Source organism: Dipodomys spectabilis, unplaced genomic scaffold (genome assembly GCF_019054845.1).
Source record: "Dipodomys spectabilis isolate Male_0828 unplaced genomic scaffold, ASM1905484v1 ptg000230l, whole genome shotgun sequence".
NCBI classification, from domain to species: Eukaryota; Metazoa; Chordata; class Mammalia; order Rodentia; family Heteromyidae; genus Dipodomys; species Dipodomys spectabilis.
This window is the reverse complement of record NW_024870907.1, coordinates 1,259,067-1,278,062: the sequence shown is the minus strand read 5'-3', so window position 1 is coordinate 1,278,062 and position 18,996 is coordinate 1,259,067. Positions and strand designations below refer to the sequence as shown.

The 18,996-nt window shown below is 42.1% G+C and overlaps 1 protein-coding gene across 2 annotated transcripts in view; it reads left to right on the top strand.

Annotated features, from left to right (window-relative positions):
* Nucleotides 1-18,397, top strand: part of Slc25a17 (solute carrier family 25 member 17) — a 33,706-nt gene extending 15,309 nt beyond the window's left edge. For both annotated transcript variants that reach the window (XM_042697998.1, XM_042697997.1), the window contains 5 exons: nucleotides 9,141-9,257; nucleotides 11,473-11,618; nucleotides 11,706-11,801; nucleotides 14,078-14,160; nucleotides 17,587-18,397. In XM_042697998.1, coding sequence (XP_042553932.1) covers nucleotides 9,141-9,257; nucleotides 11,473-11,618; nucleotides 11,706-11,801; nucleotides 14,078-14,160; nucleotides 17,587-17,734 — 590 coding nt within the window. In that variant the 3' untranslated portion in view covers nucleotides 17,735-18,397. The remainder of the gene's footprint in view (nucleotides 1-9,140; nucleotides 9,258-11,472; nucleotides 11,619-11,705; nucleotides 11,802-14,077; nucleotides 14,161-17,586) is intronic.
* The last annotated feature ends 599 nt before the right edge of the window (nucleotides 18,398-18,996 follow it).

Below are 18,996 nucleotides of genomic sequence, written 5' to 3'. Positions count from 1 at the left end.
TTGTATCATTTACAATCTCATTAACAATACATTTGCTATTCTGTGCTAAGAGCATCCTGATAGGTATGAGGTGATACTTTGTCATGGTTTTCGTTTGTGTTTTCCTGGTGTTGAATATCTTTCTTTTTTTGGGGGGTCCAGTCGTGGGGCCTGAACTCTGGGCCTGGGCGCCGTCCCTCAGCTCTTCAGCTCAAGGCTAGCACTCTACCACTTGAGCCACAGCGCCACTTCCGGCTTTTTTTCTTTTTGCTTATATGGTGCTGAGGAATTGAACCCAGGGCCTCACGCATGCAAGGCAAGCGCTCTACCACTGAGCCACCTTCCCAGCCCCTGGTATTGAATATCTTTTCATATGTTTATTGCTCATTTTATGTCATCGTTTCAGAAATGTCTTCTCAAAGACTTTGACCCAAAAAGACTTTTATTTTATTTTATTGTTTTTGTACCAGTCCTGGGGCTTGAACCCAGTGCCTGGGTAATATCTCTGAGCACTTTTGCTCAAGGTTATTGCTCTACCACTTAAGCCACAGCGCAATTTTTGGCTGCTTTTTGGTAGTTAAGTGGAGATAACCAGACTCATGTACTTTCCTTCCTGGACTGGGTTCAAACAGTAATCCTCAGATCTCAGCTTCCTAAGTAGCTACTCCAGTTCAGCTTTTTGCTGGTTAATTCCAGTTGGAGTGTTTTCTTTTGGGGCTGCTTCTTACTCAGATCCTCCAGGTGTCAGCATCCTGCTCAGATGTTAGGCTTGAGCCACTGGCACCTGGCCTAGTTTTACAGTTTAATACACACATAAATATATAAATAGGTAAGTACCCTAATACATATGTAAGGTAGTTAGCATTAAATACATTTGAAATGTATTTAAATTGTTTTAAACTGTAGTTGCCCTATTGTTTTATAGAACACTAAAACTGATACCCTACCTCATACTGTTTTTTACCCATTTTCCAGCCTCTCTCTCTCCTCTTCTCGCTCCTTTCTGACTTCTAGTGATCTCTGTTATACTCTCTTGTTCTCTGTGCTTCCTCAGAGTGAGACCTTGAGATACTCATCTTTCTGTGTCTGGTTTATTTCATTAAACATAGTGTCCTCCAGTTCCATTAGTGTTACCACAAATGACAGGATTTCACCCTTTTAAGTGCTGAATAAGGGGCTGGGAAGGTGGCTCAGTGGTAGAGCTCTCACCTTGCATGCCTGAGGCCCTCGGTTCGATTCCTCAGTACCACATAAGCAAAAAGAAAAAAGCCGGAAGTAGCGCTGTGGCTCAAGTGGTAGAGCGCTAGCCTTGCATGCCTGAGGCCCTGGGTTCGATTCCTCAGCACCACATAAGCAAAAAGAAAAAAGCCGGAAGTGGCACTGTGGCTCAAGTGGTAGAGTGCTAGCCTTGAGCTGAAGAGCTGAGGGACGGCGCCCAGGCCCAGAGTTCAGGCCCCACGACTGGACCCCCCCCCCCCCAAAAAAAAAAAAAAAAGCGCTGAATAACATTCCATTTTGTATATATACCACATTTCCTTTGTTCATCTCTCGATAGACATCTTGGTGGGTTGCATATCTTCACTGTTGTTAATAGTGCTTCAGTGAATATGGGCAAGCATCTCTTTAATACAGTGATTTCATTTCCTTTGGATTTAGTGGGTTTACTGGATCATAGGATACTTCTCTTTTCATTTTGATAAGAAATTCCATCCTGTTGCATTCCCAACCGCATCCCTTTCTCTAATCTTAGCCAACTTTTTTCCCCCAGTCCTGGGGCCTGCGCATTGCCCCTCAGCTCTTTTTTCCCAAGGCTAGCGCTCTACCACTTGAGCCACAGTGCCACTTCTGGTTTTTTCTGTGTATATGGTACTGAGGAATGGAACCCAGGGCTGCATGCATGCTAGGCAAGCACTTTACACTAAACCATATTCCCAGCCCCAACATTTTTTTTATATATATTTCTTTCTTTTTTTTTTTTTTTTTTTTGTCAGTTGTGGGCTTGAACTCTGGGTCTGGACGTTGTCCCTGAGCTCTTCAGCTCAAGGCTAGCACTCTATCACTTGAGCCATAGCACCACTTCTAGATTTTTCTACTTATGTGGTGCTGAGGAATTGAACCCATGGCCTTATGCATGCAAGGCAAGCACTCTACCACTGAGCTACCTTCCCAGATGTATTTGTTATAGTTTATAAAAATTTTCCCATTTGCTTTTTAACTGGTACATAAAAACATAAGCCAGTGGCTTATGCCTGTAATTCTAGCTACTCAGGAGGCTGAGGTTTTAGGATTACAAGTTGAAGCCAGCCAGGGCAGGAAAGTCCATGAGATTATATCTCCAATAAATTCCTCAGAAAAAGCTGGAAGTGGTGCTGTGGCTAAAGTGGTCATAGTGCTAGCCTTGAGCACAAAGAGGCTCAAGAACAGTGCACAAGCCCCAAGTTCTAGCCCCAAGACTGGCAAAAATAAGTGAATGCCTGTCTCTGGAGAGTATTTTTTTTTCTTTTTTTTTTTTTTTGTCGGTCGTGGGGCTTGAACTCTGGGCCTGGGCGCTGTCCCTCAGCTCTTCAGCTCAAGGCGAGCGCTCTACCACTTGAGCTACAGTGCCACTTCCGGTTTTCTGGTGGTTTATTAGAGATAGGAGTCTCACGGTCTCTCCTCCCCGGGCTGGCTTTGAACCGCGATCCTCAGATCTCAGCCTCCTGAGTAGCTAGGATTATAGGCGTGAGCCACCAGCGCCCGGCTCTGGAGAGTCTAAAAACTAAAGTGAATAATCACTTGGTAGTTAGATTTGGTTGGTTTTCAGGTGAGGCTGATTTTGATCACAGAACCTATGCCAGTGTCTTGATTTTCACATGGGGGGAGGGGGAGTTGCTGCTATGGGCATCTAGCAGGTAGAGACAAGGGATAATGCCAGACAGACACAGGAATAACACACACACACACACACACACACACAAAGAGACATCTCACACACACACGCACACACACACACATAAAGAGACATCATTCCCAGATGGCAGTATCATCACATTAGAGAGACATTGCATTAAAGAATTACAAAGAAGCCGGGCGCTGGTGGCTCACGCCTGTAATCCTAGCTACTCAGGAGGCTGAGATCTGAGGATCGAGGTTCAAAGCCAGCCCGGGCAGGAGAGACCGTGAGACTCCTATCTCCAATAAACCACCAGAAAACCGGAAGTGGCACTGTAGCTCAAGTGGTAGAGCGCTCGCCTTGAGCTGAAGAGCTGAGGGACAGCGCCCAGGCCCAGAGTTCAAGCCCCACGACCGACGACAAAAAAAAAAAAAGAATTACAAAGAGCTGGGCCTGGTGGCTTACATCTGTAATCCTAGCTATCAGAAGCTTGAGACCTAAGGATTGTGGTTTGGAGCCAGGCTGGCAGGAAAATCCATGAGGCTCTTATTTCCAAATAACCAGCAAAAAGTTACAAGTGGAGATATGGCCCAAGTGGTAGAGAATTAGCCTTAGGATAACACCCAGGGACAGAGCCCAGGCCCTGAGTTCAAGCACCCCCCCCCCCCCAAAAAAAAAAAAGAATTTTAGAAGATTTTGTAATTTTTTGTTTTGTTATGGTTTTGTTTATGGGCCTGGGTGTTGTCCCAGATCTTTTTTGCTCAAGGCTAGTGCTGTATCACTTTGAGCTATAGCTCCACTTCTCTTATTTTGGTGATAAGAGTCTCACAGACTTTCCTGCCTAGGCTGGCTTTTAGCTGTGATCCTCAGATCACACCCTTCTGAGTTGTTTGGATTACAGGCATGAGCCACCAGCACCCAACTAAGATTTTATGATTTTGAGATTTCTCTGATTACAGGTACTCTCTCTTTCTAATAGTAGAGAATTCATTGGAAATTACTTTTGTGAGTTTTAAACCTCTCTCTCTATAAATGTTTTTATATCTTAATAAGCACATATTCCTAGAATAATTAGGACAGTTAGTTTTTTTTTATTACCACTGTAGAAATGACTTGCATTATCTCCAAGGAAAACTAGGAGCAGCTTTTGTTATTCAAATTCTGTTTGAAATTTAGAAATTCATTATTTATTGTATTTTCACCAAAGAAACAAAAGCCTGTAGCACCCTAGGGAAGAATTTGAGAATAGAATCTTAAAGATAAATGAAGATATTTGCCATTTTGTATAAAATTACAAATTTTGCCAATAACTCTTTTTGAGTGACAATTATCATTGCTGTGATGGTTGAAAATGCATTTCCTGCTGTTGGGCTTTAAATCTGGCAGCCAGGTTTGTTCTTTTTTTTTCTTTGTCCGTTGTGGGGCTTGAACCTCAGGACCTGGGTGCTGTTCCTGAGCTCTTTTGCTCAAGGCTAGTGCTCTACCACTTGGAGCTGCGGCACCACTTCCAGTTTTTTTGGTGATGAATTGGAGATAAGAGTCTCATGGGCTTTCCTGTCTGGGCTGGCTTTGAACCTCGTTCTCAGATCTCAGCCTCAGGCATGAGCCACCAGTACAAAAAAAAAAAAAAAAAAAAGCCAGAAGTAGAGCTGTAGCTCAAGTGATAGAGCACTAGTCTTGAGCACAAAAGTTCAAGAACAGTACCCAAGCCCTGAGTTCAAGCTCAAGAACAGTACCCAAGCCCTGAGTTCAAGCTCTGGGACTGTAGTGTGTGTGTGTGTGTGTGTGTGTGTGTGTGTGTGTGTGTGTGTGTGTGTGTGTGTGTGTGTGTGTGTGTGTGTGTGTGTGTGTGTGTGTGTGTGTGTGTGTGTGTGTGTGTGTGTGTGTGTGTGTGTGTGTGTGTGTGTGTGTACCACCAACAAAGCAAAACTATTTGCTGTGAAGATTTCAGATGTAAATAGCTGTATTCCCATGTAGTGTGTGTGTGTGTGTGTGTGTACCACCAACAAAGCAAAACTATTTGCTGTGAAGATTTCAGATGTAAATAGCTGTATTCCCATTATTGAGAGATGAAGAGAAGGCTTCTTCTTTTTTACCTCCCAAGTATTTGATGAAATGAGCTGACAATGGGCAGGCTAACAGGAGAGAAGGCATACAAATTGATTTAACTTGCGTGGGAGTTGGGAGATCACTGGAGAGTGGTAACCCAGTGAGGTTTGGAGGCTTACATATTCTTTTTTTTTTTTTTGTCGGTTGTGGGCCTAAACTCGGCCTGCACACTGTCCCTCAGCTCTTCAGCTCAAGGCTAGCACTCTACCACTTGAGCCACAGCGCCACTTCTGGCCTTTTCTGCTTATGTGGTGCTGAGGAATCAAACCCAGGGCCTCATGCATGCAAGGCAAGCACTCTACCACTGAGCCACCTTCCCAAGCCCCATATTCTTCTTAATAGGAGAGGAGGAGGGAATTTTCTAGGTGTAGCAAATGTTTTTTAGGGAGGAATGAAACAGCCCTTGAGCCCAGTCAGTGAGTATCAGTGATTCTCTTTGGAGTTGAGGAGGTCAGAGAGACAAGGTAATTTACAAAGAGTATGTCTGGGAGTGGAAGCATTCTTGTTTGCTTCTTCTAATGGTTTAGTTCATGAAACCCTATGGAGGGGACGGACGGATGGCCATTTCCTTGGCAGGTTTGGTCTGTTTAGGCAGACAAACATCCGTGTCAAACCTCTTCCAGGATCCCTCTATTTCCCCCTCCATCTGTTCCCTTTCCTTTCCCTCTCCATCTCCAAGCACCTCAAAGTTAAAAATAATCTAAGTCTCAGCATACTCTGTTCTGAGGTGACACCCCTGGGACTTCTTTACTTGAATGGGGAAATGTTTTTAGGGTGTTGAGTTACATGTCTTCATCTCTTAATTTTAGTTCTGTTTTCTTATAACTGACTTTTTGTTTTGGTCAGTCGTGGGGCTTGAACTCTGGACCTGGGCACTGTCCCTGCGCTCTTCAGCTCAAGGAGAGCTCTCTACTGCTTGAGCCACAGCACCACTTCCGGTTTTTTAGTGATTTATTGGAGATAAGAGTCTTAAGGACTAGCTTTGAACCATGATCGTCAATCTCAGCCTCCTGATTAGCTAGGATTCCAGGCGTGAGCCACCAGCTCCCAGCCTTCTGACTTGTTTGTTTGTTTGTTTTTGCCAGTCATGGAGCCTGAACTCTGGGCCTGGTCACTGTCTCTCAGCTCTTCAGCTCAAGGCTAGTGCTCTACCACTTGAGCCACAGCACCACTTCTGGCTTTTTCTGCTTATGTGGTGCTGAGGAATCAAACTCAGGGCCTCATGCATGCAAGGCAAGGCAAGCACTCTACCACTGAGCCACCTTTCCAGCCCCCCTGACTTGTTTTTGAAAAGAAAAGAAAGTAGAATCATAGAAATTGAACCTCCTGTCCTTAGGTAAATAAAGTATTAATTAGCATTCCCATCTTCCTATCTTAGAGCTCAAGTAGCAGCCACCCATAGGAGCTAGCACAAGTTTTATCCGTAGGCTGTTCGAAAGCTTTTAGTAAGAGTTAGTAAGAGCTGACATTAGTACTCATGAATAGTTTATGACATGTTTCTCTTCAATGGAATATTGTCCTTTGCTTGATTATATAAATTGCACATTTTAGTAAAGTTTTAGATTCTCAAGTATTTTGAGTGCCCTTTTCCCAGAATTCATAAAATTATAGTGGTTAAAAGTACCTCTCCGTCTATTTTGACTTACAAGATGAAAAAAGTACTTGAACTTCTCAAATAAAAAGCTTTGAAATAAAAAATATTTTCATAAGGACTTTTTATATTCTCTTTTTAAAATAATGTGGTACTCTTTGTACTTGAGGTTGTCCTTTAAGTTCTTTTAGTCTTTCAGCTGTGTTAATAATGGGGACATGAAAGCAGAATTTTCCATAATGGTTAAATCTTAATCTTGACTGCATTACCTCTTAATGTTTTGTGTATGCCTACTTCTTAAAAAGAACATAAAGGAAACTTTGATTTCTAATGAGTTGGTTTAGTGGGCACTATACTTCATTTGTTTAGAAAGGTGTGTACACAGTTTCTTAGGTTTAAATGGGCGTATGTGACACCTGGTGCCAAACTCTCTCCATTTTTTCTTAAAAGAAGTGCAGTAGACTGCTCAGTCATATTCCTAATTGATTTTTCCAGCTGTTGCTTTGTTCCTGTTGAGTGAGGTGTATGCTGCATGGGTAGGAATCCATTCAGAATTCTGAAAACATGTTTCTATATTTCCATTTTGGCTTCTGATGCACAGGCATCAAAAAAAATAGCAAGAATCATTTGTGGTAAACCTTTTTTTTTCTTTTCTTTTGTCAGTTGTGGGGCTTTAACTCTGGACCTGGGCGCTGTCCCTTAGCTTTTCAGCTCAAGGCTAGCGCTCTGCCACTTGAGCAACAGCACCACTTCCAGTTTTCTGGTAGTTAATTGGAGAGTCTCGCAGATTTTTCTGCCCTGGCTGGCTTTGAACCAAGATCCTCAGATCTCAGCCTCCTGATTAGCTAGGCTTATAGGTGTGAGCCACTGGCACCCAGCTATTGTTGGTGTCTCCAGTGACAGTGTATGAAAATGTCTTGATGTTAGGGCTGGGAAGGTGGCTCAGTGGTAAAGTGCTTGCCTTGCATGCATGAGGCCCTGGGTTTGATTCCTTAGCATCACATAGCAGAAAAAGCTGGAAGTGGCACTGTAGCTCAAGTGGTAGAGCACTAGCCTTGAGCTGAAGAGCTGAGGGACAGTGCCCAGGCCCAGAGTTCAGGCCCCACAACTGGCCAAAAAAAAAGGATGTTATGTGAATTTGTAAAAATGGAACACATACAACTTATTAAATTATTTGAGAGTATCTTTTATCTTGAGAAATATGTTCTCTCTTCCTCTTTAATTATGTGCCAGTACTGGGGTTTAAAGTCAGGGATTGGGTGCTCTTCCAGCTTTTTGGTAATTAATTGGAGAGGAGACTATGTCCTGACAGGGCTGACTTTGAGTCACAGTTCTCAGATCTCATCCTCCTTAGGAGTTAGGATTGTAGGTGAGAGCATGGTGCAAAATAGTCTTATAATGCTCCTAAGACATAGAAAAAACCTTCTTTTTACAACTGTGTACACAAATGAAAACATTGAATTTGAGTCTCTTGGTTATTTCACCTGGTTTGTTCTTGAAGTGTCTTCTGCATAGAATATTTTGCAGATCCTTAAATCAAAGCAGTCTTTCTCTATTTGGGTTTAAAGGACTTTTAGTTGATGATTTTTCTCCCTTAGGATTGTTCCTCCTCTTTGTCCAGAGCAGGGCTAGAACCAGATAGCTCCATATATATTTATTTGTTGAGTTTGTTCCTTGGTTAACACACATTTTACAGTGTGTACCATTTGCCAGGCACATTGTTACAGTTCTGTATGGTATTTTTGTTAATCATTTTAGGACTGATGGGGAACGTGTTAATCTCTCAAGATGGTGTTAAAGTGGGACGGAATGTTTTCACTAAAGAACCTGGCCCATTGTGTTGTTCTCCTCTGAGGCAGCCTTAGGGAGCCAAGATCCATCCTTGTAAGGGTCATGATGAGCATGCAGCTGTTTCTGGTTGCTTTTTTTTTTTGGTGTCACTTCATAACTGTTGCTTGCTGCCTGCCTGTCCTGATTCTCTAAGTAATGAGCAACCCTTCTGTGAACTTCTACTCCCTGTTGAAGCACTCTGAAATGTCACCATGTCCTCCCACCTGTCACTTACTGTGTCAGATCCATATTCACTTAAAACCACATGAACTACTGAGAGTTGACAGTTCTCTGTTCTTAGATATTGTCATGGACCTAACATGTTTTCAATAAGACAGCTCCCCCTCCCTCAAGCTGTTATTTAAAAATTATCTTTAAAATTATATAAAAACTGCTTCTTCGTTTTTGGGGCAGTTTTTAGGTTTTGGTGTTTGCAGAGGTGAGGATTGAACCCTGGACCTTGTGCATGCTAGACAAATGCTCTGCCACTGCTCTTTATCTCCAACCTAAAATTGCTACTTGGAATGCTATAAAGATGGGCAAGTAATTGCCTTCTGGAAACTCACTGCTCTTTTCTGGGAGCTACTGCCAGTTATTTTGCTTTCAGATTGCTTCTAATAGTAGTGGCATGTGCACAATTGCACAGCTTATCCGAGGTCAGTTGTAAAAGAATAAGTGGAGTGTTGCTATGTAGCTTTAAGACAACATAGCTGAAAAGGTTATCTTAAATTCCCTTTTCTTGTTCCCTTTCTTTTTAAGGAGTGGTGAATGTGTTGCTCACAACTCCACTCTGGGTGGTGAACACCAGACTGAAGCTGCAAGGGGCAAAGTTTCGAAATGAAGACATTGTACCAACTAACTACAAAGGCATCATTGGTGAGTGTTGCTGGGCTATGTTCTCCTCAGGGCTTTGTTCCCCTTTATATATGGAACCTGTGGCAACAATCAAGCTAGGAAACAGCCAGCCTCAAGTTCTAATAACCTTCAGTAAGCTTTTGTTAGCTAATGTGTCCATGGGTTGGCAGGGAGTTAACTCATCTAAGCCTACTCCAGCTGAGAGTCTCAGCTTCATATGTCTCCCTTCCTCTTTCTGGGACCAGTCTTGAATATGCTCTTTTTGTGGCAATGGTAAAAACACAGAGGACCCAAGGCTGTATCCAGTGATAAAGCCCATTTGCATTTTGCCTGCAAATACCCTAGTGGTCAAAATGATGCCCAAGATGAGATAGAGAACACTGCTCTCAGGGGGTGTAGGTGCAGTAAGTGTTGGTATGGCTCAAAGTGGTAGCCTTAAACAAAAGGTCAGGGATAGCACCCAGTCTCTGAATTCAGGACCCATGACTAACAAAAAACAAACAAAAAAAAACCCCAAAGCTTGAATTTTCAAACAGAAAGAGGTCAAGGACAATGCCCAGGCCCCATAACCACAAAAAAAAAAATTAAAAAACAATTTATAAAATGTAGTTTACAGGGGCTGGGAAGGTGACTCAGTAGAGTGCTTGCCTTGCATGCATGAGGCCCTGGGTTTGATTCCTCAGTACCACATAAGCAGAAAAAGCCAGAAGTGGTGCTGCTTAAGTGGTAGAGTACTAGCCTTGAGCTGAAAGGCTGAAGGACAGTGACCAGGCCCAGAGTTCAGGCCCCACGACCAACCAAAAAAAAATGTAGTTTGCATATGACTAATAATATATGTAATTTTTAATTATTTTTCTGGTTTGGTTTGTGATGTTTTGGTTTGAATGCATGTTAGGGAAGAATCTACCACTGAGATACACCCCTAAACCAAGTAATTGTTTTAGGAAATAATTGATTATACCTTTTTTTTCTAGTGTTGTCTTTGGATACATAAACACATTTGGTATCTGGTGGTCTTTGATCTTCTGCTTGCTTGCTTGCTTTTGGGGGTGTGGGGGCAGTTATGCGACTTGAACTTGGGGCCTGGACACTGTCCCTGAGCTCTTTTTGCTCAAAGCTAGCATTCTACCACTTTGAGCTGTAGCACCACTCCCAGTTTTCTGGTGGTTGATTGGAGATAAGAGTCTCATGGACTTTCCTGCCTGGGCTGGTTTTGAACCACAATCTTCAGATCTCAGCCTCCTGAGTGGCTAGGATTATAGTATGAGCCCCCAGCATCCAGCTTCTTTTTCTTTTTCTTTCTCCTTTTTTTTTTTTTTTTTTTGAGGTACTGGCATTTGAACTCAGAACTTCCTCACTTGCTAGGCAGGTGCTGTACTGCATGAACATATCTCATTCCTCTTTGCTCTGGTTATTTTTTAGTTAGTATCTTCCATTTGTCCAGACCACCCTGGACTGTAATCCTCCTACTTAGGCTTCCTACCACAGCTGTGAAGATAGGCACATACCACCACCATCTTGAGATGGGGATCTCATGAACTTCTTTGCCTGGCCTGGAACTGCCTTCCAGGTAGCTAGGATTATAAGAATTAGGCACCAGCATATAGCTCAACTTCTATGTTTTAATAATGTCAGTCCTATGTAGTGGATTCCAGAAAACAGTCTTACTTTTGTTATACTGGACCTTGTATTTTAGGGGCATTATCAGTTCACAGCTCTGTGGTGGTGGGAATTTATTGTTCTAATACTAGATTGTCAGGAAGACTTTCCTAAGATTGAAGATAGTCTCAGTAACTAATTGGTGAATTAGTCATAATTAAGTGACTAATAACTACCCATCAGTTAATGATTAGCAAACTATTGTCAAAAGTAATTAATTGCTCTGAGTGGTGGTGGTACATACTTGTAATCTTAGCACAGGGGAGACTGAGATAGGATTGTGAGTTCCAAACTAGCTTGGGCTACTTAGTGCAACTGTGTCTCCAAAACAAACAGCTTGGGGGTGTGGCTCACGTGATGGAGTTTCTTCCTAGCAAGACCAGTGTTGAGTTCACACCCACAGTACTACTGAAACAACAGCAGCAAGAGGGGATTAACTCATGAAGGTGTTCCTAAAATGGCCTTTGCAAGAGGGAACCAGTCAGGTTTGTGTTCTGGGTACATTTAAACAGATTTCTTAGCTTTTCTAGTTAAGGCATTATCATTATCCTTTTCAAACTCCTGATATTTTGCTTAGATGCTTTTCACCAGATCATTCGAGATGAAGGAGTCTTGGCATTATGGAATGGTACATTTCCCTCTTTGCTGTTGGTCTTCAATCCTGCCATCCAATTCATGTTCTATGAAGGTTTAAAACGACAGCTTTTAAAGAAAAAGATGAAGGTAATCCCTGCTTTTGAAAGCAACAATATAATAGTCCTGGCACCTTCTCGTTGTTTAGGTTGATATGGTTCATTATTTGCCTTCCAGCTTTCTTCTTTGGATGTGTTCATTATCGGTGCAATAGCCAAAGCAATCGCCACCACAGTCACCTATCCCATGCAGACAGTACAGTCGATCCTGAGGGTGAGTACTGGGGTTCTGCCTGCATTGTGTCCAGTACTTGGTCTTTTTATTTGAAGCAGTGTTAATAAGGGAAGGAGGAGTCAGTTGCTATGTCCGAGTAGTCCCCTTCCATTTTTTTCCATTTGTTTGGCATTCCGCTAACCAGGCTAACTATTGATTAGCTTCCTGTTTGGTATGGAATGAAGTTCACATCTGTAATTTTGTAGGTGACAAAGTGTCTCAGAAGACCCTGGCTTAGTGGAGAAGGGTGGTTGGCCTGTTAAGAAGCGTCATTGGCTTTGAACAACTCCAAGGAGGAGTTGAATTCAATATGTTGAATTCAAAATGCATGGGAAGACAAGGACCTTGACGTGCAAAGTACATTCCAGGAAGGAAGCATGAAGTGCCAAGAGCTTGGTTCACAGCTCACAGCTATGAGAGAATGGCTTGCTTAGGGTAAGATTGGAAAAGTACCAGAGAAGCTGTAGATTAGAAATATAGGTAGTATTCCCAGCTCAGGGAAGCCTCAGAGGGCTTTTACCTGATGTATAATTCCACAAGATTTCTGGCAAAGTGGTCAGAAGCTAAAACCAAAAGCAGGGAATTGGATCAGCTAGGGAACTATTTCAGTAATCCAAATAAGGGGATGATGGCCTAGCCCAGGATAGCAGCAGTGGACAGAAGAGATCAGATATGGTCAGCTTCATGATCTGTTCTGGGGCTGAGAATGTAGCTCAGTTATGGAGTACTTGTCTAGTAAATGAGAAGCCCTGGATTCATGCCAGTTCTGGAAAGAAAATTTGAAAGACTTATTGATAGATAAAAATGAAAGTGGTGCGAGTATTTTGGTTTTCTGTTAAAAGTATTTTTACTAGCAAAGTACCAGTAACTCACACCTGTAATCCTAGTTATTCAGGAAGCTGAAATCCAAAGGATTGAGTTTGAAGCCAACCCAGACAGAAAAATTCTGTGGACTCTATCTCTAAAATAACCATCAGAAATCCAAGTAGGAAGGATGGTATTATTTAAATTGGTACTTAGCATAATGTATAACTTGGAGGGTGCTACTCTATAGAGGTTCTAACTGATTTGGGTTTATCAGAACTTCTCAAAGAACTAGAAATTATAAAAGCATACTTCCATACCTAAATCATCATCCTTTGGTGGTAGAATTTTCTCCATACTTCTCTGTACTAGTGAAAATTCTTGAAGCTAGAGATTAGTTCAGTGATACAGTCCAAGCTTACATAGGTTCAACAACAACAGTAAAAATTCTCATGCTTCCCAGGCACCAGTAGCTCACACCTGTAATCCTAGGTACTCAGGAGGCTGAGATCTGAGGATCAGAGTTCAAAACCAGCCCAGGTAGGAAAGTCCATGAGACTCTTATCTCTAATTACCACCAGATAACTGGAAGTAGAGCTGTGGCTCAAAGTGGTAGAGCATTATTAGCCTTGAGCAAAACAGCTCTGGTACAGTGCCCAAGCCCTGAGTTCAGCCCCACAATGGACACACATACAAAAATGTATGCTTGCTTTATTGAAAAAGAAATATTTTACTGGCTCATGCCGATATATCTACTCAGGAGGCAGAGATCTGAGGATCAAGGTTCGAAGCTTGATTTATCTGCCCTCACAGATAAATGCCTTAGGCTCTTTTATCTTGAGTAAACCAGCAAAAGCTGTAACTGGAGGTGTAGTTCAAGTGGTATAACATTAACCTTGAGCAAAAAAAGCTGAGCAAGAGCTCACCCAGAGCTCAAGCTCCAGTACCAAAACACACACACACACACACACACACACACACACACACACACACACACACACACTCTTAAAAAAAAATTTTAATTGTCATTATAAAGGTGATGTACAAAAAAGGTGGTTTTGTTGTTTTATTTTGTTTTGTTGCCAATCGTGGGGCTTGAACTCCGAGCTTGGGCACTGTCCGTGAGCTTCTTTTGCTCAAGGCTAGTACTCATCACTTGAGACACAGTAAACACTTCCAGTTTTTTCTGTTTATGTGGTATTGAATAATTGAACCCCGGGCTTCAAACATGCTAAGTCAACACTCTACCACTAAGACATATTCCCAGCCCCAGAAAAGAATTCTTTTTTCAACTTATTTCATCGACATATTTCACTTAATTAAAAAATAGGTTAATGAAATCTATGATAGTAAGTGAATATTTTTTATTAAGTGCTATATAAGACATTAATGTAATTTCCTCTCTGTATAGAAATAAAGTTGTTTTTTTTTTAAGCAGCAATAAATAGAAATTTTTATTTCTCCTTCCACAGTTTGGACGTCACAGACTAAATCCCGAGAACAGAACATTGGGGAGTCTTCGGAATGTTCTCTATCTTCTTCACCAGAGAGTCAAGTGAGCTTATCACTGTGTCACCTTCTGCCCTCCCTTCAGCAGCCACCTCTGCCAGGAATGGTTGAATTTGCTTCTCTTGCACTAGTGCAATGGCTCCAGAAACCTCTCCCTGTGTGCTCCGACATTTCTCAGTTCAGAAGCTTAATACAATTTGACAGCAATTGAGAAATTATGGGACACTTCTGTCCCTGATTTTTTGTTAGTTACAGAAACATACAACTCCAGCAAGGGAACCCTCTAGGGTGTACTCAGTGGTAGAGCCATACTTAGTATGGACAAGGCCCCAAGTTCAATTCCTAACTACAACAATCTCCCACCCCACAAAAAACAAGGAAGGAGGAAGAGATCCCCATTTGATCCTCTCATTCATAGCATATATACCTCCCTTAGGAATATGACATTTGCTTGTAGAGTGGCAGAGGTCCTGAGAAAGAGAGTGGAGAGTGGGAAGAATGATGCCAATTGTGATGTTGGTGGGGATGTTAAGGATGGTAATAGGAGCCACTCGACAGACATTGGCTAGGTGCTGTAACATGAGTCATTTCAGTTAATCTTAGCAGTCGTTCTAGAGGTAGAAGCTAGTCATTTCTGTTTCCTTAATTTGACAGAGAAGTCAAATTAAGTCAGGGAGTCCTTCTAAAGTAAAAGAGGCTATAATTTTATTGTTGTTCCTAAATACAAGGTACTTCGAAATAAATTTACTATACAAATAATATATGCATGGTATAAAAAATTAAATTGGATGGACTGGGAGTGTGGCTTAGTGGTAGAATGCTTTCCTAGCATGCATGAAGCCCTGAGTTTGATTCCTCAGAACCACATTAAAAAAAAAAGTCAGAGCTGGGTGCCAGTGGCTCACCCCTGTAATCCTAGCTACTCAGGAGGCTGAGATCTGAAGATCACGGTTCAAAGCCAGCCCAGGCAGGAAAGTCCATGAGACTCTTACCTCCAATAAACCACCAGAAAACTGGAAGTGGCACCGTGGCTCAAGTGGTAGAGCACTGGCCTTGAGCTGAAGAGCTGAGGAATAGTGCCCAAGCCCAGAGTTCAAGCCCCATGACCGACCAAACAAAAAAAGCCAGAAGTGGTGCTGTGGCTCAAGTGGCAGAGTGCTAGCCTTGAGCAAACAGAAGCTCAGGGACAATGCCCAGGCCCTGAGTTCAAGTCCCAGGACTGGCAAAAAAATAAAATAAAATAAAATTAGAGCAGGGCACTGGCAGCTCAGAACTGTAATCTGAGCTACTCAGGAGATTGACAACTGAGGATTGTGGTTTGCAGCCAGCATGGGCAGGGAAGTCCCTGATACTCTTTTTTTTTTTTTTTGGGTCCGGCCGTGGGGCCTGAACTCTGGGCCTGGTTGCTGTCCCTCAGCTCTTCAGCTCAAGGCTAGCACTCTACCACTTGAGCCACAGCGCCACTTCCGGCTTTTTTCATTTTGCTTATGTGGTGCTGAGGAATCGAACCCAGGGCCTCAGGCATGCAAGGCAAGCGCTCTACCACTGAGCCATCTTCCCAGCCCCAAGTCCCTGATACTCTTATTTCCAATTAACCACCAAAAAGGTAGAAGTGGAGCTGTGGCTCAGTGGTAAAGCCTTAGCCTTGAACAAAAAAGCTTAGGGACAGTCCCCAGACTCTGAATTCAAGCCCCAGAACCAGCACCACAAAAAAGAAAAGAAAGAAAGAAAGAGAGAGAGGGAGAGAGAGAGAGAGAGAGAAAGAAAGAAAGAAGAAAGGAAGAAAATTATGGATCAAGTCTTGTTCCAGTAACTTTGGTTTTTTTAAATATTTTTTGTTTTTTTGTTTTTTTTTTTGTCGGTCGTGGGGCTTGAACTCTGGGCCTGGGCGCTGTCCCTCAGCTCTTCAGCTCAAGGCGAGCGCTCTACCACTTGAGCTACAGCGCCACTTCCGGTTTTCTGGTGGTTTATTGGAGATAGGAGTCTCACAGTCTCTCCTGCCCGGGCTGGCTTTGAACCGAGATCCTCAGATCTCAGCCTCCTGAGTAGCTAGGATTACAGGCGTGAGCCACCAGCGCCCGGCTTTAAATATTTTTTAATTGAGATTGATTACATAAATTTCACAAATTTCACAGCATTGTAGATTGTGATACTGAGTTAAAGTCACAAACACAAGGCAAATTGTCATTATCTTGGTCTATAAAGTTTGTGAATTCTATAAGCTTTGACAATCCAACTATTTCTTCCTTGTTGGGTACATATAAATTTCTTTCCTTTTGTTTTGTTTTTTTATGCCAGTCCTGTGACTTGAACTCAGGACTTGGGCACTCTCCCTTAGCTTTTTTGCTCAATGCTGCCACTCTACCACTTGATCCATACCTCTACTTCTGGCTTTTGGTGATTAATGAATGATTAAATGAGTAAGAGCTATCATTCTATCCAGCCAAATGTCCTGCAATGTTGGCAGAAGAAGAAATTGAAATCCTTTTGTAATTGTAGGCTAGAGTCTTTTTTTGTTTGTTTATGTTGTATTGAGGAATTGAACCTAGGGCCTCATGCATGTTAGCACTCTACCATTAAGCCACATTCTCAGCCCCTAGACTAGAGTCTTACAGACTTTCCTGCCAGGGCTGGATTCAAACCTTGATCCTTAGTTCTCAGCCTCCTGAGTAGCTAGGACTACAGGTGTAAACCAGCTTCATTATAACTTCTGAGTGGAGCACATGATTGGTTTTAATCTCTTAGTCCAAATGCCATATATACACCTGGAATTGTTGAACTAGCATAAGGGATTAATTCGCTTCCAACAAAGAGCTTTTAGAGAGATCATTGTTGCTGAATTTCAGCTTCTAGCCAAAACATTGTTCTCTGAGTGTTTCCTAAGGGCTGATCTCCAGAGTTACTAGAAATAGAAATTATTGAGCCCTGTCCCCAACTTAATGAATCAGAAACTCTGGGAATGGGCCCAGAAATCTATTTTAAGAAGCTCTTCGGGTGATTGAGATGCTTGCTAAAGTTTACCTAGGGTAGACCAAATGTATGGAAAGTCTGAGACTTCATTTCTTTTCATTTCTGACTCTCTCTCTCCTTTTCGGGCCAAAATGTTCTAATCTAATTAGAAGCTTTCCTATGACTTGGGGGCTATTAAGCTGAAATAACTGAGTTGGGAGAGTGTTCTTAGGTCAGATTTTAGCATTTAAAGTGGTTTTAGGAGCTTTCAAGATCTGCATCCTATTAGTAGAATATTGCCAGCATTCCACTAATTAATGATGACTTTAAAAATTATTGATGGGACCAGCAATATTAAACTTTATTAGTCCCCAAATGCCTTTAAAACTAAGAAGTACTTTGACAACAGTCTGTGTTGAAGTCTAAAATCTTTTCAAAGAAGCCATCAGGGTAGTGTATTTCTCTGATGTAAAAGTTGACTTTTACAAAGAAAACCTGTTATTTCCAACCTCTTTTCTTTTAGGCGTTTTGGGATAATTGGACTCTACAAAGGCCTTGAAGCCAAACTGCTGCAGACAGTCCTCACAGCTGCTCTCATGTTCCTTGTTTATGAGAAACTGACAGCTGCTACCTTCACTGTAATGGGGCTGAAGCGCACACACAAGCACTGAGATGCTATCCACAGGAAAGTGTGGAGATGCTGTAACTGGGTGTGTCTGTCCAGTGAAGAGAAGCAAGTCTCCACGTCAGCTCCTCCCACTGCAGATGGTACTCATGTTGAAAGGGTAAATAGGGACTCTAGCTGGACTTTTTCCAATTTCATTTTTATGATGGCTGGATTTGGGGATGGAGATTGAACTAATGTGAAAATATTGAAAACCTATACGTGAAAGTTTGTGGAGTTTACTTGTTATTTGGGGGGGACACAATTCTCCTGTGTAATCTTTCCTATCTGAAGTTTTGCTTACATTTTCTAGCTGTTTTTATTCCATTAATTGCCTCCCGGGTTCCAGAAAAATATAATAACATGTCATTTTTTTCAGATAATGTAAAATGTCTTTAATCCTGGTATTTTCCTTAATATAAAAATAATACTACCATTGTGCCACAGATGTGACTTTATTTTTGTTGGGTTGTTTTTTTTTTTCCTCCTGCTTACTGAGAGTTAAGTGAACTATTTATTTTGTGGAAGAAATGAAAATAACTAATCCTAAATGATTCTCTTACAAACTATTTGTAAATGTCACTTATTCATTAGTGTTCAGCATAAGTTTCAAAAATATTTATTTTGACACGAGCTCCAATCAGAAGTCCCAATAAATTATCTAATGTTCTTGGAGGTTTCTCTTTATTCAGGGATTATGTTAGATAAACAACCAGATGGCAAAGAAAACAAATAAAACACACAGGGGCTGGGAAGGTGGCTCAGTGGTAGAGCGCTTGCCTTGCATGCATGAGGCCCTGGATTCGATTCCTCAGCACCACATAAGCAAAAAGAAAAAAGCTGGAAGTGGTGCTGTAGCTCAAGTGGTAGAGCGCTAGCCTTGAGCTGAAGAGCTGAGGGACAGTGCCCAGGCCCAGAGTTGAGGCCCTACGACCAGACCCAAACATACACACACACACACACACACACATACACACACACACACACACACACAGAGTAGGGAGAGAGTATATCTTGTGTAGGCCCTGGAATATTATCTCCCTTTATAGACACACACACACACACACACACACATACACTCCCTTTATAGACACACACACACACACACAGTAGGGAGAGAGTATATCTTGTGTAGGCCCTGGAATATTATCTCCCTTTGTAGACTCAGGGTGGAGGCTGTATATTTGGAGAAACATTGGATGGAGGTTATTTCTATTTGGAAACATTCCCTTGAGTCCTACTACTCATAATATGGTCCATCAAATAGTA